The 26,071-nt window shown below is 35.7% G+C and overlaps 3 protein-coding genes and 1 pseudogene across 5 annotated transcripts in view; 1 reads left to right on the plus strand and 3 right to left on the minus strand.

Annotated features, from left to right (window-relative positions):
• The window catches only part of cadm2a (cell adhesion molecule 2a), a 679,060-nt gene that overhangs the window by 356,089 nt on the left and 296,900 nt on the right, over positions 1 to 26,071 (plus strand). The gene's annotated exons all lie outside the window — the stretch shown is intronic.
• Positions 8,756 to 10,180, minus strand: LOC141282883 (uncharacterized; annotated as a pseudogene).
• Positions 11,577 to 12,989, minus strand: LOC141282884 (CD209 antigen-like protein C). Its single transcript, XM_073815965.1, has 5 exons — positions 12,869 to 12,989; positions 12,547 to 12,792; positions 12,264 to 12,391; positions 12,070 to 12,176; positions 11,577 to 11,958 (listed from the first exon to the last, which is right to left on the minus strand). The coding sequence occupies exons 1-5, from the start codon at positions 12,987 to 12,989 to the stop codon at positions 11,826 to 11,828; spliced, it is 735 nt and encodes a 244-aa protein (XP_073672066.1). The 3' UTR covers positions 11,577 to 11,825.
• Positions 18,329 to 23,031, minus strand: LOC135779443 (uncharacterized). Its single transcript, XM_065290155.2, has 6 exons — positions 22,422 to 23,031; positions 21,615 to 21,726; positions 21,203 to 21,529; positions 20,934 to 21,061; positions 20,015 to 20,121; positions 18,329 to 19,910 (listed from the first exon to the last, which is right to left on the minus strand). Exons 1-6 carry the CDS (start codon positions 22,599 to 22,601, stop codon positions 19,781 to 19,783), a joined length of 984 nt encoding a protein of 327 aa, XP_065146227.2. The 5' UTR covers positions 22,602 to 23,031; the 3' UTR covers positions 18,329 to 19,780.

Below are 26,071 nucleotides of genomic sequence, written 5' to 3' on the forward strand. Positions count from 1 at the left end.
ATCAGATTCAAATAAATTGCCCATGTGAGCACCATAATGTTGACATTTCAAAAGCACTTATCAGTATTGTAAAAAAAAAAAAATAGTTGGAGGAAATAGCGTGAGAGATCTGTGCTGATAGCAGTTGGAGAAAAAAAAAGAAACATCTGTGGTCAATGTGTGAAATTTGAGATCATGCGAAACCCAACAAGTACAGAGAGGTTGCTTGTAAAGTGATGCACACGCACAAACAGGTTACAGTATCAGCAAATCAAAAATATTTACATTATAATATTGTTTTATTAGTTATGTTTGTCCATGTGTCACAACATGTAGGAATTGGTATGTGTCATGAAGGCCCTGCTGCAGACACATGAAGTGATCTGAGGTGGCAAACATTAAACTCATAATGGCCTTAAAATAGGGACACCAACACACACTTTCAGTTCAACACTGGCTCAACCAATGGCATTTCATCTTTCACTGTAACACTCAGTTAAAGTGACAGTGCATTGTTACTGACTAGGCCATACATAGAATAGAAACACATTCATTTTCTCAATGCCTTTATTATTAAGATAATTTCATAGTAGTGCAAAGTGATTTTAAAACACAATCTTTGATAAAGCAAATCCTAAATTAAGCAAATTTTATATCAGTATGCTTCTAAATACAATTATACAACAGTTCTTTCTGGTTCTCGAATCTGATTGACTTAGAGCTATGTGATATTCTACTGATAACGGCACAGTAACCGCTTCACCTTTCGTATCATTCCGCCACCTAGTGAATGGAGGTCCTTTAAACAGGCTCATCTCTGAATGGAAAAACTGCACAGACACACAGAGACGCGCTGTTTTTAATCACTCTCCGTGTGTCTCATTAGTTCACTAGCTCGTAAACCAGTCTGTGAATCCCAATCGGAAGCAATTATACCGTCAAAGATCAGCGCTCTTGGATGTTACGTTAAACTTAATGGGATTAATGTCTTGTCACATCGTGTGGACGATTAACACTTGGAAAGAGGGATGTAAACAATACTTTTTTTCTGGAGCTATCTCTCTTCTCAGAACGCGAAAACACTGTGGAACTGCAGGTAAGCACCGCAGCTTTTAAATGTGGACATTGATCATTTATTTAATAAATATTACAATTGAAACTATAAATAGAATGTGCTTTGGCGGGCACCTCACAGACTCTGTGCAGGCTACCTGCTGCCCGCGGGCACCACGTTTGGAGACCCCTGTGTTAAGATATGTCAGGGCCAGGGTTTTTTAAATTAAGGCAGCTCAAACATGCATTTTATTGTGGGAGTAGGATAAGACCTGTCCAGCAAACCGCCCCATAATGTGAAGTACCTAGGCCTACATTATGCTTGTATAGCCTATAATTACCAAAATGCTAAATGGAAACTGAATAAATAATTACATAATAAAACTGGTTAAAAATAAAAAAGTAGCTTGGATGTAGCAAGCTACTATTGATGTAGCTTAGCTTGCTACATTTCCCAGGGGGGTAGCTTCAGTGTAGTGAAGCTTCATTTAATGTGAAGTAGCTGGTAGCTTAGCTCACTACATTTTCCAAGTAGCTTGCCCAGCACTGCCACTGATATATTTATAAGCAGCATGCAAAAACATCTCTCTGACACTTATAAAAACAGTTTTATATAGTACTGACCAGAACAAAGTCTAATAATAATCGAGTGCTCGTTTCGCGTTAAGATTAAATGGGAAAGCAATAGTAACATTAAATAAGTATAGTTTTATTAACTTTTACCTCGCGCCAAAACAATAACAACACAAAAGACACTAAATATGAATAAGAAGCCAAGTAATAGTTTCATCAGAACACCAAATAGTGCTGATTTGATCTCATTTTTGACCATTTTGACACAGACAATGCCAATATCAGAGCCAGGGAATCCCTGTCAGAGATGTAGCCCATGGGCGGTGGTCAGCGTCCGCGCATGCTCTGGTTCTCGTACCGAATCTTGCTAAGCAAACGTTCAAACAGGCGCTATCTTTACTAATAGACTGCAGATTTAGATATAATACATATATATTTTCGACTTAACTAATCTTAAAACTACACTTTGTGACCAAGAAACATTAATATAAAGAAACGGCTATTCCGTCCGTTGAGTTATTATGAGATTCAAAGCAGCCGAAAGTGTTACCTGTCATTCTGGCCGCTCTCAAATCCGTGGCGGAAGAAATTAGTTCCCAAACAAAGAGGCTTTTAAAATAACTCCGTTGTTGTTTTTCTAGTTTTTTTCAAACGTGTGCCGTCGAACTGTTGTATAAAAGCAACAGAATAAATATCCATTTTACACAGATATATTTTTCATACATTTATTTAAAAAAGAAATATTCAGATAAAATTACAAGAATTATGAATTATAAAGAATTATGTGATTAATCATCGCAATAAGAGTATTACAGCACTTATTTAACTCTCTGTGGTCGAACGAACCGCATACTCTTTATATTTCAATCACTCCACAAAGAGACAGTGTGCTGCCATCAACCCATTTCCATCTGCCCTCCTCCTCACTGTCAGTCAGACCAATCCAGTGTCCGCCCTTAATAGAATGATTCTTAATGAAATCCTGAGAATATAAAGTAACACATTTGTATTAAAAGACTACAGTATTTGTTTTACTGACCTCCACAGCTACAAAACTTGTTTCACTCACTTGTTCGTCTTTGTTGTTAATGATGATCAGATCTGCTCTTCTCTCTCTACAGTAACTTCTGCTCTCAGTCCAGTTCTTCTTCTCAGATGAAATGAAGTACAAACTGAATTGATAGTTAATCCATCCATCTGTAAACACAACCAGGCAGGCAGTTCAGCTGAATCTTTATGTACGGCCACTACATAACTTATAGTGCTGTTCAGTATACAAAATAGATTTAGTAGATTTTTTTAAATATTTAATATGTGTGTTGTTCTGTTGTATTTCTAGATTACCATTAAAACATGTCCGCAGCTCATTTTTCTCCTGATTCAGTTGTTCAATTTGTTTAGTAATATTTTTGTTTTTGGCTACTAATTCATCTCTTTCTTCTGTGAGTTTGTTTGTATTGATGAGGACACACAGCACTATGACTGCAGTCAGTAGAAGAACATACAGCAGCACCAAACACACTGAAACTGATCTGTAACTTCTGTTCATCAGACGCTTTCTTCCTGATAATGACAGATATGCAGATTAATAAAATTCAGATTTTACTGAAAATGTTAATGTTTATTATTATAAAAATTGAGTCTATGTACCTGTGTGATGGAAACTTTCGTTTCTCGTTGTGTCCGAGTCGTCTGTTCTTGTACATACATTGTGAAGGTTTATATCATCTACATTGGCATAGATAGGATTCTTTTCAAAAGTCTTCATCCTAGAAAAGTTCCTATCATCAGAAGTATTTTTCGCCATCCTTAATCTGTTGGATTTAATATCACTGGACGTTGCTCTTGTGTGGTTTATGTTAAGATGTCCTGCACCGCTGTGAAGAGTTCTGCCTTTCAGCTTTTACTTACGCAAGATACTTTATCATTTGGTCAAGGGCATGTGATATCCGTTGGATGAATTTTTTCTGAGGGTGTTTTCACACATGTTGGTGCACATCATTTTTTTTTATAATTTTCAGTTAGTGCGGTCCGTGTTCATATATGTTGTTTTTACCGTAGTCGAAACGCCCCACCGTACACCATGTGACAACGGTCAGCACTGTCATTGGTCTCTGACAGCTCTTACCATCTCATGACCACCCTCCATGTTTCCACGACAACCAGCCTGACAGGAAGAGCGAAGCTAGCAAGATATGGAGATAAACTAAGTACGTCTTTGCAAAGTTTCTTTGCTTTAACGCAAAATTACGCAACAGAGCCATCACTATTTGTGTGTGTGGAGGACAGCTATGCATTTCTAAAATCATTAGCTCAAACGTTCAGCGAATCTCTGCAACAGACCAAGATTGCCTTGTTTGTTGTTAACCCACAATATAACACTTGGCTCAGGTCATGACGGAAGCCATTGGCTCAAACATGTGGAGAACTTTCTGTATTTGGTTCGGCCCGAGATCGCACCATCTGAGATCAATAACCTTGTTATTACTCGCTAATGGCCAAAATACACGGTACACTTTGGTCTGTTCATATCATATCCTAAAGTAAAGGCACTAAACAGACTTAGAAATTAAACACCGCCTCAACCAATGGCATCAGTTTGGTTGTTTCAGCAGTTTTTATGATCAGTGGCAAATGGAGGGATGTTCCCTGGAAATTATCAAATACAAAGATGGTCTCGATGTTTTTTCTTAGTTATTATTTATGGTATTTTTTCTATTTTAATTCTGTAAGGATTACTTGGGTGTCTTGAAAGGCGCCATTAACAAATGAAATGTATTATTATTATTATTTTAATAATAATCAGCACAGATATATAGCTACCAAACACATTATATTTTTATCAAGTAGGCCTAGTTGCTTCTTTATACACTAATACTGTTTACAACTATAGCCTGAACTGTAGTACTTGTTTTCTGTACTTCATACAGTATGTTACTGCTCAGACACACAAAACACAATACAATCAAATAAAAAACACATTTATTAAAATATATATTTTAAAACAAAAGAGTATTTGCATAATCACAATATAAAACAAATTAAACAGAAGTTTTTCTGTTGAAGATATACAGTAGGATAGATTTACTACAGTAACAGCCAGCGCAAACACCCAAAAACAAAACATTTAAGGTTGGAGAGTATTTAAATGAATTAAACAAAGTGATTTATTAAGGTTTGCACTTTTTTCATGTGTGGCTTGACAGTAAATCACCCACAGAAATGTTCACTCCAATTTCATGCTAATTTGCCCTGTTTTGTAAATCTGTCCCATTCCCATCTAATAAGTATATGTTTGACTTAGATTATATATTGTCATCAGATTTTAGCTTGTGCAGATGGACTCTTGTGTGTTCACAATTTACTGAATTAACATGTATTTCACAACTTATTAGAAAATGTTTTCTCACAGATCCATTTAAAAGTATGAGTACAGGGCATATCAGCCCATCCTGGTGCATAAGACACAGCACAGTTCTCTCCTCTACCACCATTGGGCTCTTTTTCGATGTCCCAGAAGCTGAAACAACAGATCATCATTAGATCTTCAGTGTTGTTTTCTGTGTGATATGATACTGAATGTGAGAATCATTTATTGGATAATAATCAGTTAAATTTAGTGATTTCTCACCTAGTGGTCAGTGTGCTGCCATCAACCCATTTCCATCTGCCCTCCTCATCAATGTCAGTCAGACCAATCCAGATGCTGTCTGGTGCCGACCTATTCTTAAACAAATCCTTAAGAAAAGAATAAATAAGTGCATATAGTTGTACTTATACCCCCCCACACACACACACACATCTTTCACTCACTTGTTCCTCTTTGTTGTTAATGATGATCAGATCTGCTCCTCTCTCTCTACAGTATCTTCTGCTCTCAGTCCAGCTCTTCTTCTCAGATGAAATGAAGTACAAACTGGATTGATAATAAATCCATCCATCTGTAAACACAAACAGTTCAGCTGCTACAGTAAATCTTTACTCTGACCACACTTAACTTTACAACTTATAGGCCAGTTGTGTTTAAAAGATTTATTTAGATGTTCAATTTTAAATATTTGTGCTCTAGATATAGTCAACATTACCATAAAGACCTGTCCACAGTCCATTTATCTTCTGATTCCATTCTTCACTTAGTTTAGAGATATTATTGTACTTGGCAATTAATTTATCTCTCTCTTCTGTGATGTTTTTGGTCTTGATGTTAAACTGGTGATTGTTTGTATTGATGAGGTCACACAGCACTATGACTGCAGTCAGTAGAAGAACACACAGCAGCACCAAAAACACTGTAACTGATCTGTAACTTTTCATCGTAACACGCTCACTTCCTGAAGATGACAGACGACAGAATTTTAGACATGTTTTTTGTGTTAATGGCAATAAATGAAAGTCATTACCTGTAGACTGAAGTGGTTGTTGTCTGTTTGTATTTGAGTCCGTCTGTCTCCTGAAGTCTTTTCTACTCTCATAGATGACCACTGTCATCTCCTCTCTGTCTGATCCCTGAATCTCATTGTTGAGCACATTGAAATAAATATCATCAGACATTGCAGCACATCTACAGTACACTCTTAACACGGTGAATATCTGCTAAAGATAAAAGTTCCTCCTGTGTATTTCTGTTCTTCTCTGTCTTCTGTTTTTACACTGATGAGAATGACTCACGGAAAAGGAACTGCTCTGAGACCAATAGGCGAAGACCAAGATCTGTTTATTGTGTAACTACTAGTGTGTAACATGTATCTATGTGCAGTTAGCATAAATGAAACTTACAAAATAATGTTTTCATAAAGGTTTCTTAAATTTTTTCTCAAGTACAGATACAGATCAGTCTCACTGCAGACTTTGATAATACCACGTTTAAAGTACAGTTAGACATATTTTTGCTCAATCCTAACCAAAACTATATGAATAATGTTTAATTGACATATTTTTATCAATGGACTTTTGAATCCTATAAATAGAGTAAAAAGCAGGCAGAAAAAAACAGGGAATAAAGTGAAAATGTGATCAGATTCAAATAAATTGTCCATGTGAGCACCATAACATTGACACATCAAAAGCACTTATCAGTATTGTAAAAGAAAAAAAAAAATGGAGGATATGCGTCAAAGTTCTGTGCTAATTGCAGCTGGAGAAAAACAAAATGAAACATCGGTGGTCAATGGGTCAAATCTAAGATCATGTGACATCAAACAAGTACAAGAGAAGGTGCTTGTAAAGTGATGCACACACAAACAGGTTATCAGCAATTCAATAATATTTACATTATAATAATATTGCTTTATTATTTATGTAAACAATTATTTGTGTAATTTATATATGTGTCACAATATGTGTGTAGAAATTGATATCCATGTGTCATGAAGGTCCTGCTGCAGACACATGAAGTGATCTAAGGTGGCAGACATTAAACTCATAATGGTCTTAGGACACCAAGCACACTTTCAGTTCAACACTGGCTCGACCAATAGCATTTCATCTTTCCACACTCAGTTAAAGTGACAGTGCATAGTTACTGACCAGGCCATACACAGAATAGAAACATATTCATTTGCTTAATGCCTTTATTATTAAGATAATTTCATAGTAGTGCAAAGTGATTTTAAAACACAATCTGTAATAAAGCAAAACATAAATTATACAAATTGTATATCAGTATGAAATATCACTTTTGCACAGATCTATTTTACATAATTTTTTAAAAGGGTCATTCAGATAAATTTACAAATTTATGAATTATAAAGAATTATGTGATTAATCATCCTGATAAGAGTATCACAACACATATTTAACTCTCTGTGGTCGAACGAGCTGCATACTCTTTATTTTTCAATCACTCCACAAAGAGATTTAGATTACTCTACTGATTTTGGACATACAGATATGATTTATACATAATTTAAAATGTTAAAGTGTCTAGTTTTTTTTGTGTGTGTGTGTGTGTGTCTCCATGCCCAATAAAAACAGAATGTTGTGCTTTTAGCAAAATTAGGAAAATATTTTTGCTCCTTTATGTAAGGGATAATGTAGAGGCAGCCGGTAGTTATTGGGAAATAAGCCCCGACAGTGTGATCAGGACCCGACGCGAAGCGGAGGACATGAATATGAATTTTAAACATTTTATTGGCATAATTGTTTTAAATTAACATTTTTATCCTTCCATACTTTGCACAGATGCATAAAATGATCGTAATACCTTATTAAGATCCTCTGCTTCATACTTGTCTGTCTCCATTTTTTCTCTTTTAGCCAGTCTTTGAGAAGTTTTAATGCCCATTCTGTATTTTTTTGTGTGTTGGCTTCGTAGCTGTCATGCTCTATTTTGTCAAGTTCAGTCTCAGTAAGCTCTCTGTGTCTTGTCGTGGTTGTCGAGTGTTTGTCACAAGATGGCGCCAAACAGACAGTAATCTTTATTGATCTTTATTGGCGCGGAGCGAATTTACTCGTGCAAGTAGTCCGGCTATGCGTTATTATTTTGGAGCGGTTATTATTTAAAAAGAACGAACCTGCAAATGCCTCAACTGACCAATCAGAATCAAGCATTCCATAGAGCCGTGTAATAATACTCGCTAATGGCTGAAATACACGGTACATTTTGGTCTGTTCATATCATATCCTAAAGTAAAGGCACTAAACAGACTTACAAATTAAGCACCGCCTCAACCATTGGCATCAGTTTGGTTGTTTCAGCAGTTTTTATGATCAGTGGCACATGGAGGGATGTTCCCTGGAAATTATCAAATACAAAGATGGTCTCAATGTTTTTTCTTAGTTATTATTTATGGTATTTTTTCTATTTTAATTCTGTAAGGTTTGCTTGGGTGTCTTGAAAGGCGCCATTAACAAATTAAATGTATTAATATTATTATTATTTTAATAATATTCAGCACAGATATATAGCTACCAAACTCATGCCATTTTTATACACTAATACTGTTTACAACTATAGCCTGAACTGTAGTACTTGTTTTGCGTACTTCATACAGTATGTTACTGCCCAGAAACAGACAAAACATAACACAATCAAATAAAAAACACATTTATTACAATATATATTTTAAAACAAAAGCTTATTTGCATAATCACAATATAAAAATAAATAAACAATAAGTTAAACAAAGCGATTTACTAAGGTTTGCACTTTTTTAATTTGTGGCTTGACAGTAAATCATCCACAGAAATTTTTACTCCAATTGGTGCTTTATTAAAATTGTGCTCTCATGCTAATTTCCCCTGTTTTGTAAATCTGTCCCATTTTCTTCTAATAAGTATACATTTGACTTAGATTACATATTGTCATCAGATTTTAAGCTTGCACAGATGAACTCATGTGTGTTCACAATTTACTGAATTAACATATATTTCACAACTTATTAGAAAAATGTTTTCTCACAGATCCATTTAAAACTATTAGTACAGGGGTAATCAGCCCATCCTGGTGCATAAGACACAACACAGTTCTCTCCTCTACCACCATTGGGCTCTTTTTCGATGTCCCAGAAGCTGAAACAACAGATAATCATTAGATCTTCAGTGTTGTTTTTTGTGATATGATACTGAATGTGAGAATCATTTATTGGATAATAATCAGTTAAATTTAGTGATTTCTCACCTAGTGGTCAGTGTGCTGTTATCAACCCATTTCCATTTGCCCTCCTCATCAATGTCAGACAAACCAATCCAAATGCTGTTTGGCTCAGATCTATTCTTAAACAAATCCTGAGAAGAAAAACATAAATAAGAAAAGAATAAACAGCTGTGTATACTTGTACTAATACACCCCCCCCACACACACACATCTCACTTGTTCCTCTTTGTTGTTAATGATGATCAGATCTGCTCCTCTCTCTCTACAGTATTGTCTGCTCTCAGTCCAGCTCTTCTTCTCAGATGAAATGAAGTAGAAACTGAATTTATAGTTAATCCATCCATCTGTTAACAGGCCAGTGGTGTTTAAAAGGTTTATTTAGATGTTCAATTTTAAATATTTGTGCTCTAGATATAGTCAACATTACCATAATACCTGTCAACAGTCCATTTATCTTCTCATTCCATTGTTCACTTAGTTTAGTGAAATTATTGTACTTGGCAATTAATTTATCTCTCTCTTTTGTGAGGTTGGTATTGTTGGTTAGTAGCTGGTCTTTCTCTTCTGTAAGTTTGGTATATTTGGTTAGTAGCTGGTCTCTCTCTTCTGTGATGTTTTTGGTCTTGATGTTAAACTGGTGATTGTTTGTATTGATGAGGACACACAGCACTATGACTGCAGTCACTAGAAGAACACACAGCAGCACCAAACACACTGTAACTGATCTGTAACTTCTGTTCATCACACGCTCACTTCCTGAAGATGACGGATGACAGAATTTTATACATTATTTGTTTTTTGTCTTTAGGCCAATAAATGAAAGTCATTACCTGTAGACTGAAGTGGTTGTTGTCTGTTTGGATTGGAGTCTATCTGTGTCCGTAAGTCGTCTCCACTCTCATAGATGTCCACCATCATCTCCACTCTGTCTGTTCCCTGATTTTCAGTATTGAGCACATTGTTATAAATATCATCAGACATTGCAGCTCGTATACGCTCTTAACACAATGAATATGTGCTAAAGATAAAAGTTCTTCCTGTGTATTTCTTTGTTCTTCTCTGTCTTCTGTTTTTACACTCATGAGAATGACGCAAGGAAACGGAACTGACCTGATAGTTAAGATCTGTTATGTGCAACTACTAGGGTGTGACATGTATCTCTGTGCAGTTAGCATAACATGAAATAAAAAAATAATGTTTTCATAAAGGTTTCTTAAGTTTTCTCTCATGTACAGGTACAGATCAGTCTCACTGCATTGGTTGAGGTCAAACAAACAGATCAATGTTATAAAAACACCTCAGAGTCGCAGTGTCATTCTGCAAACAGCTTGCTTACAATTAAACCTGCAGATTAATCTTGAATCTTTTTTTATTTGATAATACCACATTTACAGTACAGTTAGACCTCTGTTTGCTCAAACTTAACCAAAACTATATGACTAATTTAATTGTCTAATTGGCATACTTTTATTAATGGGCTTTTAAATCCTTTTTTTGAGAAATAGAGTAAAAAGCAGGTAGAAAATAACGTGAAATGTGATCAGATTCAAATAAATTGTCCATGTGAGCACCATAACATTGACACATCAAATGCACTTTTCAGTATCGAAAAAAAAAAACAGGATATGGCATCAGAGATCTGTGCTAATAGCAGCTGGAGAAAAACTAAATGAAACATCGGTGGTCAAAGTGTCAAATCTGAGATCATGTGACATCAAACAAGTACAAGAGAAGTTGCTTGTAAAGTGATGCACACGCATAAACAGGTTAACAGCAATTCAACAATATTTACATTATTAAACTGTTTTATTATTAAGTTTAGCAATTATGTGTGTAATTTAATCCTCCTGATAAGAGTATTACAGCACATATTTAACTCTTTGTGGTCGAACGAGCATCATACTCTTTATTTTTCATTCAAAGAGATTAGATTACCCTGCTGATTTCGCAAAATTAAGAATATTTAGTTACTCCTTTATAAAATAATACTGTATATAAACTACAGCCTGAACAACAATGATCACAACATACCAGTTACTATATATGTTACTCACATTGATCCACAAAATCAAACACACACAACCTAAAACCATCATATTAAAAACACATTTACTGCGTAGCTTTATTTATTAGAATATATTCAGTAAAAACTAAAATGTATTTGCATCATATAAAAATGATTAACCTGTTAGCCCTCATTCCATTTTCCGAACCCCCCCACAAAAACTGTCATAGCCAAACTAAAATAGATACAGTTTATGAAGTCTTTGCACTAAAAGCATAAGTTTGGTCTCATTTGAAAGCAGACACTTGGAAGTTTTGCTATGGTAGAAATAACACATGGACACTGTAGAATGTACAGCGCGTGACCCCATTACCTTAATAATGCATTACCATTGCCTTGCTATTGCATGTTTCCGTGACGAGAATTATGTAAGACTTAAATAAGAGGTAAATATTAGATGCGAACTTGAGAACAAATGCACAATTAATTTGCTGCCTTATTTTTTTGTGTTTGTTTGTTTACAAGTCATTTCAACTTATTGTTAATTATCTTGAGTTGTTATAACTTGAAGTTGATTAAACAAAAAATTTAAGGCAGCAAAGAATGTATTTATTTAACAACTCATTTTAAAATCTTTCTCTCGCAAATCCATTTAAAAGTACGAGCACATAGGTAATCACCCCACCCTGTTGACCCAAACACAACACAGTCTTCATCCCCTTCATTGCTATTGGGTTCTCCAGACCTCCAGAAGCTGAAACAACAGATCATCATCAGATCTTCAGTGTTGTTTTCTGTGTGATATGATACTGACTGTAACAATCATTTATTAGATCAAAATTAGTTAAATTGAATGATTTCTCACCTAGAGTTCAGTGTGCTGCCATCAACCCATTTCCATCTGCCCTCCTCATCACTGTCAGACAAACCAATCCAGTGTCCGCCCTTAACAGAATGATTCTTAATGAAATCCTGAGAATATAAAGTAACACATTTGTATTAAAAGACTACAGTATTTGTTTTACTGACCTCCACAGCTACAAAATTAGTTTCACTCACTTGTTCCTCTTTGTTGTTAATGATGATCAGATCTGCTCCTCTCTCTCTACAGTATCTTCTGCTCTCAGTCCAGTTCTTCTTCTCAGATGAAATGAAGTACAAACTGAATTTATAGTAAATCCATCCATCTGTAAAAACAACCAGGCAGCCAGATCAGCTGAATCTTTATGTACGGCCACATTGAATTACATAACTTATATTGCTGTTTAGTATAATAAATATATTTAGTAGATTTTTTAAAATTATTTAATATGTGTGTTGTTCTGTTGTATTTCTAGATTACCATTGAAACATGTCCGCAGCTCATTTTTCTCCTGATTCAGTTGTTCGATTTGTTTAGTAATATTTTTGTTTTTGGCCATTAATTTATCTCTCTCTTCTGTGATGTTTGTGGTCTTGTTGTTAAACTGGTGATTGTTTGTATTGATGAGGACACACAGCACTATGACTGCAGTCAGTAGAAGAACACACAGCAGCACCAAACACACTGAAACTGATCTGTAACATCTCTTCCTCACACGCTCACTTCCTGAACATGACAGATATACAGATTAATTTTGTTGACATGTGTAGGTTTATTACAGTAATGAATTAAGTATCTGTACCTGTGCGTTGACATGTTTGGTTTCTCGTGGTGTCTTCTGTTCCTCTGTAGAAATTGTGAATGTTTATATTGTCTGTATTGGCGTAGATCTCTTCAGCATGTTCTGTGTCATTTTTCCCCATCCTTAATCTGTTGGATTTAATATCACTGGACGTTGCTCTTGTGTGGTTTGTCTTAAGATGTCCTGCACTGCTGTGAAGAGTTTTGCCTTTGAGCTTTTACTTACAGAAGATGCTGTATCATTTGGTCAAGGGCACGTGATATCCGTTGGATGAACTTTTTGTGACATTTTTCTGATGAATAAGGACTTCCTTATTTTGTATTTTTCTTTGAGGTGACTGAGGTGACAGCTTGTTATTTTAATTAAGTAAATATAATGCGAGCTACTGTAAAATATGTTTTAGCACATACAATGAGGCAATGCTTTTTATTTTGTAGTACTTAAAGAAAGGTCTCTCTCTCTTGATATTAATTGGTGATATCACACAAATTCATGTTATTGGATAATTCAATATTAATGTTTTGAAATGCCAAACACACATGTGACATTGGTGATTGTTTGTATTGATCAGGACACACAGCACTATGACTGCACACTGTGACACTATGGTATTTTCTTCTTAAATCATTCATTTATATACTATTTTATTCCCTTTTCATATCACCCTTTTATGTCAAACGCATGTACTCCAGCACATGTTTCAGCCGGCAGCATTGTTGAGCTCTTTTCAAACAGAAAGAGCAGCAAAACCGTCTGAGGTCAATGTGTAACATCTAAGATCAAGTAATGTTTTTGGCCTATGAGTTGACCAACTATCAGATAACCATGCACACCTTACGCAACAGCAACATTAACCACACTGTAAAAAGATTCAAGGCGTTTCAATGAATTATTATTTAGTAACTAGTTCCACCGAAATTTTACATTCACTCAATTTCTGTTCCCAAAGTGTTACTTGAATTGTTATGTTTTTTTGTTGGCCCAAACTTGATTCAAACTTCAAGAGTATCTTTGCTCAACTAATTTTATAGTTAATTCAACTAAAAGGTTTTTGAAAAACGAATGCAAATTTAGTAATTTAAAGTTTATCCGTTGACTCCATGGGCCCGATGTTAATGATCTAGGTGCATGGTCTAAAGCGCACGGCATTCTCGTAATGAGCAATGGGTATGTTTTGGGTTGACTCAATGGGCCCTATTTCACAGTCTTAAAGGGTTATTCCTATTCTTGTAATGAGCAATGAGTGTGTTTTGGGTGTAATGTGCAATAAACCAATGAAAGTCTCATCTCTCATTCCCTTTAGTTGCGCTTGCGCCAAGGCTAATTCCCTATTTACATGGCAGAGTTTGTAAGCGGAAAAACTGTAAGCAGAGAAAGAAGACCACCAGTTTAGAATTGATGTAAAAAAATGTGTTGTGTTTTATTTATTGAAATGGTTATTTTGTAATTAAAGCTTTGGTTCTCTTTAAAGGGGACATACTTCTCTTTCTCTATGTTAAAGTGCTAAAATTGGGTTCCCAGTGCTTCTATAAACCTAGAAAATGTAAAAAAAAGATCAAGCCAGTAACTTAGTTTTAGTAAACCATTCTCTGCAAGCATGTGAAAAAATAGCTCATTGAAATTTGGCTCCCCTTGTGATGTCATAAGGGGATAATACCGCCCCTTAATGTGCACTTTACAACCACAGCATGTTAACATGCTATAATACATTTCCTTTATTATATTTTGAGCTAAACCATCAAATACCTACTCTGGGGACACCAAAGATTTATTTGACATCTTAAAAAAGTCTTGTGAAATGCCCCTTTAAAAGTCGTTTTGTCAGTTATTGAGAAATAATAAGAAAAATAAGCAGTGTTTTAATTGCTAAAAAGGAAGATGCATGATAGGATAATTTACAAGAATGCCAAAAAAAAGGTTTGCATAAGTAAAAATACTTCATTTGTAACAAACAGGAGATAAGAATTTACAAACATGTGGAAAGCAGCAATGCTTCAGAACCTAGGACAGCGCCATGAGTGTTTTAAAAAAATATTATTTAAAAATGTTTCTCATCTCACCCTATCCAAAGGTACAAAGTCATCATATACAATAAATATGTTGGGGAGGATAAAAAATTCTAAATAAACGCAATATTAGCACTTTTTAAAAGCAAAACAATCAGCTTACCAGGCTACAGGTGATACAGATCTTCCAGCTGATCTCAGCTTCACACCTTATAAAGTCCTTTAAACTGTCCTCATTTATGACTCAGAAATAATCTTTTACATTTAATCCTTTAAATAACAACACAAAAACGCCATTGACTTTAGACTTTAGACCAGGTTTTAGTTGGTCAGTGGTGTAGTCTAATTTAGTTGCCTCAAAATAGGAACTGCCAACAATGCGCCTAAACACCTCGTTTTCAAGTGCCGGCCATTGACTCACAAATGGGCGCAAATGCATGTGCTATTTAAACAACATGACGCTGGACATGATAACTGCGTAGGGCTCAATCTAGCAAAAAACTCTTGCACTACGCAAGATACTCACATTGCATTGGGTGTATATAGGGCCCAATGTGTTTTATATGTTTTTTAAATTAAGATTTATTTTAAATAAATGTATTAGAACTTGAAATTCATGTGGAACTAGTTACAGATGAGGCTGTAAACATAAAAATATTTAAAATAAATCAGCTGTGTGCTTACCATTATTTATCAAAAAATTTACTTTTGTGTTCATCTGAAATAAATAATTCATACAGGTTTAGAACAACATGAGGATGAGAAAATGATGACAGAATTTTTATTTTTTGGTGCACTGTCCCTTTAAGAAGGGGAGCCTTGTTTAACCACTTGAGCCATACCAGGAAAAGCTGCCACCAGAGCGATCGGTCACACACTCACACATTCACCAGCACAAATGCTAAAAAACTTGTGTATGTGTATATTCATGTCACAGACACTTAAAACAAGTGCATAAGTACTACGATAAACAAAGACAAATCATTAGTGATCGCCAACACAACTCTCCTCTATTGTTTCGGCTGTAGTGACAGTGACAGTGCATTGTTTAATCATTTTAGAACTGGAACAAAGGCAGGGGTATAAGTAAACCAATGATGATGAACTAAACAAGACAAGATAAAACATGAGAACAAAACAAGCATAACCTTGAACGCATTAGTTTGGAGACTGTATCAAACACATGTATTTCGTGCTAGTGGTTGCTTCTTTATACAACAAAAAACTACAGCCTGCAACGCAATATTCACAATATATCAGTTACGTCATATAATGTTACTCACATTGATCCTAAATACAGTCAAATTATATGTAGATTTAAGATTCATGTCTCTCACAAATCCATTTTAGAGGCGTATTACATGACAAATCATTCCACCCTGATGAATAAGTCTCAGCACAGTTCTCATCTCTTCCACCATTGGGTTCTCCAGGCCTCCAGAAGCTGAAACAACAGATCATCATTAGATCTTCAGTGTTGTTTTCTGTGTGATATGATACTGACTGTGAGAATCATTTATTAGATAATAATCAGTTACATTTAGTGATTTCTCACCTAGAGTTCAGTGCGCTGCCATCAACCCATTTCCATCTGCCTTCCTCATCACTGTCAGACAAACCAATCCAGTGTCTATCCTTACCCAAGGTATCCTTAAGAAAATCCTGAGAAGATGAAACCACAGCACATTTAAAGTATACAACGTTAAGCAGTTTTTAACTTCCATAACCAATAGCAGCTACAGTGCAAAACTTGTTTCACTCACTTGTTCCTCTTTGTTGTTAATGATGATCAGATCTGCTCCTCTCTCTCTACAGTAACTTCTGCTCTCAGTCCAGTTCTTCTCCTCAGTTGAAATGAAGTACAATCTAAATTGATAGTAAATCCATCCATCTGTTAACACAAACAGTTCAGCTGCTACAGTAAATCTTTTCTCTGACCACACTGAACTTTACAACTTTTAGTAGTGCTTGAAAGATGTATTAACTGCATCCTTTCAATTTTAAATTTGTTTTAGTGATAGTCAACATTACCATGAAGATCTGCCCACAGTCCATTTATCTTCTGATTACATTGTTCACTTAGTTTAGTGATATTCTTGTACTTGATTATTAGTTTATCTCTCTCTTCTGTGATCTTGGTATAGTTGGTTAGTAGCTGGTCTCTCTCTTCTGTGATGTTGGTTAGTAGCTGGTCTCTCTCTTCTGTGAGGTTTTTGGTCTTGATGTTAAACTGTTGATTGTTTGTATTGATGAGGACACACAGCACTATGACTGCAGTCAGTAGAAGAACACACAGCAGCACCAAACACACTGTAACTGATCTGAAACTTCTCATCATCACACGCTCACTTCCTGAAGATGACAGACGACAGAATTCTGTCAATCTTCTATGTATTTTTAGGCAAATAAATGAAAGTCATTACCTGTAGATTGAAGTGATTGTTGTTTGTTTGTATTGGAGTCTATCTGTGTCGGTAAGTCATCTCCACTATCATAGATGGCCACCATCATCTCCATTCTGTCTGTTTGCTCAGTATTGAAAACATTGTGATAAATATCATCAGACATTGCAGCTCTTCTACAGTACACTCTTAACACAGTGGCTATGTGCTAAAGATAAAAGTTCTTCCTGTGTATTTCTTTGTTCTTCTCTGTATTCTGTTTATACACTAATGAGAATGACACCAGGAAACGAAACTGATCTCAGAGCAAAGTGTGAAGACCAAGGTCTGTTATTTGCAACTACTATTGTGTGACATGTATATGTGCAGTTGGCATAACATGAAATTACAAAAGTAATGTTTTCATAAAGGTTTTTTAGGTTTTCTCTCATGTACAGATACATATCAGTCTCACTGCAGACTCTGGCCATTGGTTGAGATCAAACAAACAGAGCAATGTTATAAAAACACCTCAGAGTCACAGCGTCATTCTGCAAACAGCTTGCTTACAATTAAACCTGCAGATTAATCTTGAATCTTTTTTCTTACAGTACAGTGTGACATCTTTTTGCTTAAACCTAACCAAAACTAGATGACTAATGTTTGATTGGCATTTTTATTTTTTTTATTATTTTTTTGAGGGGCTTTTGAATCCTATATAGAGAAAAGAGCAGGCAGAAATAACAGGGAATAAAGTGAAAATGTGATCAGATTCAAATAAAATGCCCAAGTGAGCACCATAATGTTGACATTTATAAAGCACTTATCAGTATTGTATAAACCTAGATCAAGGAAATAGCGTGAGAGATCTGTGCTAATAGCAGTTGGAAGAAAACAAAATGAACTGTGGTCAATGTGTCAAATCTGAGATCATGTGACAAGTACAAGAGAAGTTGCTTTAAAGTGATGCACACGCACAAAAAAGGTTATCAGCAATTCAATAATATTTACATTATTATATTGTTTTGTTATTAATTTAAAGAATAATTTGTGTAATTTATATATGTGTCGCATCATGTGTTTGAAATTGGTATGCATGTGTCATGAAGGCTCTGCTGGAGACACATGACGTGGTCTGAGGTAGCAGACATTAAACCTGACTCATCATGGTCTTAAAATAGCGGCACCAAGCACACTTTCAGGTTAACACCGGCTTAACCAATGGCATTTCATATTTCATGGTAACACTCAGTTAAAGTGACAGTGCATTGTTACTGACCAGGGCATACATAACTTGGAAACACATTCATTTGCTCAATGCCTTTAATATAAAGATAATATAGACATTTTGAAACTTTTGTAAAAATCACAAAAAATGCTGACGGACAACTTCTTAAAAAAAAGCTGGCGGGGAATGAGTTAGTACAAGTGTAAGTTAATCATAAAGCTGTAAACTGAAAGGGCCAATATTATGATCATTTTTACAAGATGTAATATAAGTCACAGGTGTGCCTAGAATGCAGTGGCGGCTGGTGACTTCTTTTTTTGAAGCGCACGATGCGAAGTTCGTCACAACATGTATGTAGCTTGTCATGTATGTTGTTCGTCATTTCAAAATATGTGTTCTGCGCTTTGAGAGATCGTGTGTGCATCACGTGTCATGCCAAAATAAGTGCCTGCTGCCTTGAACTTGAAAGGAGACGCTCGCGTGTGCCAGATACTTGCACAATCTCATGCGTAATCAGAGTTTACTGTTAAGGGAGTGTCTTGCGTGTATTTAGGGAACGTGAGCGTCTCTTTTATCATAAACGGTTTTAACGCGTCTGCAGCAGGCCCTTATTTTGACAAAACACGTGATGCACACAGGATCTCTCCACACGCATGACACATATTTTGGAAAAGGGAACCACACACGTGACAATCTGAACACTAATTATGAATTAGCGAATCCTCGGAAGAGCAGTCACGAGCCGCCACTGCTGGAATGTGTCTATGAAGTTTCATCTCAAAATACCATTATAGCATGTCCAAATTCCCTTATTTAGGTGGAAGAAAAAAGTGCTGTTTTCCTGTCTGTACCTTTAAATGCAAATGTGCTACTGCTTTCGGTTAAATAAAGATCTGATTCCTGTGAATACAGATGAAAAAATTGTATCTTTGGCCGTAAAATTAACCAGTCTGTCAGTGGTCATGGGCGGGGCTTTGTTAGTGTGACATCACATTAACAAGTAAATCAAAACATCATATCTAATGAGATTGCTCTGATTTAATGGGGATTTGTGGGTGAATTTTTTTCATTGTTGGATTGTTTTGTCCACACACTGCCAACACACGATTATGTCCAAACACCTTGTAAAAGTAGATTTTGCATAATATGTGCCCTTTAATCAGCACATTATAACATAAGTTGTTAAACAAAAATGTTACGAAGAACGTTGAAATGAAAAAAAAATTTTGGGGGTTCAGGGCAGAGAGATCTCTATTTATCTTTAAATCTTCCAACTAAGAACGGATTGTTGTGATGATCAATTTAAACGTTTTGCCTCACAAATGAATTTAAATGCTACATGACAAAAATAATCAGACCACACAGATAAATGATTAACAACACAGTTTTCATCTTCAACTCCTTGAGGCTGTGTAGCCTTCCAGAAGCTGAAACAACAACAAATCATCATTTAATCTTTAGTGTTTTTGTCTGATATTATAATGACTGTCAGAATCATTTATTGGATAATAATCAGTTAGTGATTTCTCACCTTGTGGAGAGTCTGCTGCCATCAACCCATTTCCATCTGCCCTCCACTTCGATATCAGACAAGCCAATCCAGAAGTTGTCTGTACCAGACTTTTTGCTAATGAAATCCTAAGAAACAGACATAACATTAACATTTGTCAAGGTTACATTGGTCTGTCAGTCATTTCGCTAATGGAGATTCAAACGCATACATGAGAACATAAATCCTCTACACCCTTCAAAGAGCTCACTTCAAGGGCTCTGTCATTCATTTAAACACCTCCTCCATACAACGACCACTTTTGTAGCCCCGCCCACAGCTTCGCGTGACACACGTGTGGGTCAGGGGCATAGCAAACCATGCATTGTCTCAACAATCAATAAACATGTCTTTAAAGATTGCCAAATGTAACCAAAATTACTTTTAAACAAATTTTTTCTGACAGACTTTTATTTTGACGCGGTGATCTGTTATGAGTACCCATGGAAACCCATGGAGTGTTCGGTTGTGGAAGAACCGTCTGGGAACAACACAGACGCTGTATAACCTTACCTCGGAGGCTTGGAGCATAACATTAGGAATGCGTGGTTAAAATTTGTTTTTAACTCTTTCCCCGCCAGCGTTTAAAAAAAAAGTTGCCAGCCAGCACCAGCATTTTTCATGATTTTCACAAAAGTTTAATGCCTACCAGAAAATGTTCTTCTTAAAATATATAAACATACAATATATCACATGAAAGAACAGACCCTCTGCTTTCTTTAAAAAAAAGTTTCATCCTACCTTCATTATTTCTCATTTTATCACCTGTCAAATATGGGTAGGTTTCTTCAAAAACACAAAATTTTGAACAAAAAGCTGAGATAATTCCATTTTTGTGAAGGAATTTTGATAGAGATCAGATGCAGAGCGATCTTTAAAACATACACATTGTTTCACTCACTTGTTCATCTCTGTTGTTAATGATGATCAGATCTGCTCCTCTCTCTCTACAGTTACTTCTGCTGTCACTCCAGCTCTTCGACTCAGATGAAATGAAGTACAAACTAGACTTATAGTAAATCCATCCTTCTGTTAACACAAACATTTCTGCTGCTAAATATTTTTCAGCTTTAAATATTTGAATACATTAAACTACACAACATATAGCTTATTAAGATGTTGGTCAAAATGTATTTACTACAACATTTTTTGTGTTATTTTGTACATTACCGCTAAGATGTGCCCACAGTTCATTTTTCTTCTGATTCAGTTGTTCATTTTGTTTAGTAATATCATTGTACTTTGCTAATATTTTATCTCTTTCTTCTGTTAGTTTGGTATATTTGGTTAGTAGCTGTTCTCTCTCTTCTGTGATGTTGGTATATTTGGTTAGTAGCTGGTCTCTCTCTTCAGTGAGGTTGTTGCTGTTGTTGTGACACTGGTGGTTGTTTGTATTGATGAGGACACACAGCACTATGACTGCAGTCAGTAGAAGAACACACAGCAGCACCAAACACACTGAAACTGATCTGTAACTTCTCATCCTCACATAACGTCCTAAAGATAACAGACATTGAATTTAGGCTTTTTATAGCATTATTTTTTTACTTTACTTTTATAGCAATAAAGCGAAAGTTTTTACCCGCAGACAGAAATGGTGGTTGTCTGTTTGTATTGTAGTCTGTCTGTGTCCTGTAGTCATCTTCACTCTCGAAGATCTCTCCCAGCATTTCCCCTCCCTCTTTGTCCATTCCCTTGAACACATTGTGATAAATAGTATAAGACATATCAGGTCTTTGACCGTCAAAAATAAGTAACTTGAACTAATGTTGAATGTTCTTCTTGTGTAGTTCCTTGTAAGTTGTCTGATGAGTTTTCTTTTTTGCTTTTTAAATCTGTTATAATAGCACAAGGAAATGAAACTTATCTTAGGTTCCTCTGTGAGTGATGTGATGAATGTGAACAAAAAAAGTTTAGAGCTCTTTAAAGGAGCCATGAAATGTTTTCTTACTGTACGTTCGGGAATCAAAAGTAGAAGAAGCTCAACTTTATGGTAATGAGCTATGACGCGGTCCAGCAACCAATCGGAATATAGCCTAGACATTCGTAACTGGCTGATTCCGGAAAAACATACAATGTAAACTTTCATTTCTACCAAAACATTAGTTTCGTGAGGGAATTACATAACCACATTTGCGGCCCAAACAAAGTAAAAGTATAATACAAAAAGTGAGCAGAATGAGACAGCAACTTCCCTAATCTGCACACAGGCAAAAAGTAAAACTTCCCCACAGCCCGCAGTTTGCAAAATATAGTCAGCATCTTGTTTACTAATGCAAACATTTAAGAAGAGTTACAACTTCCTAAAGATTACCGACTTGAGGTTAAGCTCTGGATATCCTTTTTTTTTTTTACTTATTTTGTTTAGCAAAGTAATGAAAGTCTTTACCTGTAGACTGAAGTTGTTGTTGTGTGTTTGTATTGAATCATGTGTCCTATAGTCATCTCCATTCTCATACATGTCTAGCATCATCTTCACTTTGTCTATTCCCTGAATCTCAGTCTTGAACACATTGTGATAAATAACATAAGATATTTCGGATATCTTACAGTCAAACATCATGAGCATGTGCTAATGTTGCTGCTCTGCTCTACTCTTCTCTTCTTTATAATTCTCTTTAACGCTTCTTAAACTGACACAGCAGGAACGGAACTGATCTGAGATCAATGTGTCAAAAATGTGTCAAGTCCAGAATCATGTGACCATTAAGATGAAAAAATCGTTTAGATCTTTAGCTATATGTGTGAAGTACATCTCTATGCCAATAGCAAACATGCATTTGCAACTGAAACAACAATTTGAGGCTTATAAATATAGACTTATATAAATGTAATGCACTTGGCATATGGCAATGTTTTGAATAGGGCTGCAGTAACGTTTAAGGTTTTTTTTTTTTTTTTTGCTTAAGAGAGCCATCAACATTTCTGATACAAATCTCAAGAATGTTGACAGTAAATGGTAAGAAAGTTGCACAATTTTGTCATGTTGCAATGCATGATGGGAGCTATGAATGAGTTTTATATAATCCTGCTACCCAGCATGCATTGCAGCATAATGCTTTGTTGTTGATTGTCACCATGGTTCTGTTTTTTACGCTCATTGTTGATTTCTTAATGTGTCTGTTTAACACCATAGATTTGTCTGAACTTTTTTTAAAGCAGACATATCATGCTTTTAAATCTGTCCTTTTTATATATAAATCATCTATATAAAGCGGAACTGCAATGCTTGGGTCTGAATTCCTCATTATTATAGCCCCACAGGCCCCCTTTCTACCCCTTTTCTGATGTGCATCTGAGAGCAACTCGTTTTGGTGCTGTCTTTTTAAATGCACGTCATACCCTGCCCCCTCTTCAGGTTGCAGAGGTGACACTCGGTTAAACTCCACCCCGTTCGGCCATTTTTGTAGTTTTATAGCAGAGATACGATTATCTAGCTGCACAGAAACTTTTTATTCACTCGTTATCCACAAAATGTCAACAACGGAAGACTTGTCCATCCAGCCTTACATGTTCGAACCAGAGTCAGAAACGGAGCGAGATGAAAATGAAGACGACGAACCTGCTGAACAGCATCTTGATATGGAGGTATCGCAATGGTGAGTTACTGCCGTTTGTCAAACCGAAGGCTGCAGCCTCCGGAGGTCGCATTTCTAGGGTGCATACGTCATCAAGACGATCTTATTTCAGAATATTAACAATTATAAAGTTGACAATTATTCTTAGTTAATCGTAACTTGTTGTAATATGCTCATGACTTGCAAATGTAATGCTCAGTTAACTTAAATAAACCAGGCTTGATGACCAAAAGCGATCTCCGCAGGCTGCAGCCTTTGGATTGAGAAACGGCACTGCTAAACCATGACCACCGTGTACTTTACTTTTTTACTTTAAGTTATAAACTGCTTACCGAAGTGCTCTGCTCGTCGTCTCCAAAGAAAGAAGTAATTGACACCTCAATCAGACGAAGTCTATCGGCAAATCCTACTTTATACTGTTGGAGATTGGTGAAGTAGTTATCATTGAAGTGCTTCGGGCACACAAAAATGACTTTACCCACAGATGTGGGTACATTTCTTACTCTATCGTAACTTCTGCATCATTGAGCTTGGACTACAATATCGCAGCAAGAAATAAAAAATGGCGGATTGCTTGAAGTGTTGGGCTGGGAGTCGATGTCCTTATTTGGCAGTTCCGCTGCAAATACTGTGACGTAATTGTTCAAAAAACATAATAGATAATAGAAAAATCAGAACAGGTTGGAAAATATGACCAAAAAAGAATATAAAGATATCAACAAAGCACATGAAGAGACTAATTTCAACTTTTATGTACTTCTAAACACAACAAATATACAACAAAATGCATTTAAGAGCTAAGAAAGTGAATTTAGCATGATATGTCTCCTTTAACTCTTAAAGCTATATGGATTTTTACAGCTCGTTTGGATTTCACAGGAGCATCACATAATTGAAAGAACATTAAATTAAATACTTAAATTTTGTATGAAATCGTTGAATCACAACACTTTTGCTTCCATAATAATTAGCACAGTTTAGAAGCTCTCATATGTCATCTTCCTTTGTTTCAACAGATGTGTTTTATAAACACAGTGTCACATTGAACAGGAGTAAAGTAACACTAAACTTCAAGACCCAAGTGCCCACCCCAAGGAAATACTTATCGGCACAATGGTGACTTACTTTATTCACCAGATTTACAGCATGTAACTCTACAAGCAAAGTGTCATTTTAGTTTTCAAACAGAGATGATGATAGAGGCAAAAGTGAAAGACTGCAGCTTTTAACTTTGCTTCAGTTTTACTTTTTAACACTCAGCAGTGTTCATTTAACTCTGGGGATTTTGCTGTGCAGTTAAAGATGGGTGAGATCTCTGGGTTCGGGCTAAAATCCGAGCTCTGAGCCCTCTCCTCGGACAGCACGCCAAATATGCCTTAGCGCATTATACCCATCGATTATGTTAATGCGAACTCGTGAAACAGTATGTTTGTGTAAAACTGCGACATACACAAACAATACAGATTAAAGACTTTAGAAAAACACATAATAGACAAACATTTTTATGAAATTAACTCAAGTCTCAATGTTGATGTATACAGCTTATCTGAAATATCAGACAAATAAACAACAGAGTTTAGCATTCACTAGTATGCATATTAAACGTAACTAAGTTCTCCTAAGATGGTCTGAGGATATTGACAGTGTACAATTAAATAAAATACAAACTGATTTTAGACAAAACTCATGTTATCTCATGTCACATGTGTGTTGTAAGAAGCACTTACATCATACAGTACAGTATACAACAGCAGATGTCAATCATCAGTGGATTTTCTTCATTCTGTGCTACACGCGGGTACACGTTACAGGGAAGGAACCCCCCAGACCCACATACAGTGTTTACATTCATAAATTTTTCACAATGTATGCAACTTGTTATACTGCGTAGTTCATAATTAATCTCGTCTTCTCTCACAAATCCATTTATAAGCTTTATTACATGAATAAGTATGCCATCCTGAATTAAAAGACGAAGCACAGTTCTCTTCTTTTTCATCTTTGGGTTCTCTAGATGCCCAGAAGCTGAAACAACAAATCATCATTAGATCTTCAGTGTTGTTTTCTGTGTGATATGATACTGACTGTGAGAATCATTTATTGGATAATAATCAGTTCAATTTAGTGATTTCTTACCTATAGTTCAGTGCGCTGCCATCAACCCATTTCCATCTGCCCTCCTCAACACTGTCAGACAAACCAATCCAGTGTCCATCCCCACCATTCTTTATAATAAAATCCTGAGAAGATAAAATCACATTTACTGTATATTCATATATATTATAGCAGATTTTGACTGACCTCCTACATTAACAGCAACAGCAGATACAGAACTTGTTTCTCTTACTTGTTCCTCTTTGTTGTTAATGATGATCAGATCTGCTCCTCTCTCTCTACAGTAACTTCTGCTCTCAGTCCAGTTCTTCTTCTCAGATGAAATGAAGTACAAACTGGATTGATT

This window comes from Paramisgurnus dabryanus, chromosome 10, assembly GCF_030506205.2.
Source record: "Paramisgurnus dabryanus chromosome 10, PD_genome_1.1, whole genome shotgun sequence".
In the NCBI taxonomy this organism is placed as follows: Eukaryota; Metazoa; Chordata; class Actinopteri; order Cypriniformes; family Cobitidae; genus Paramisgurnus; species Paramisgurnus dabryanus.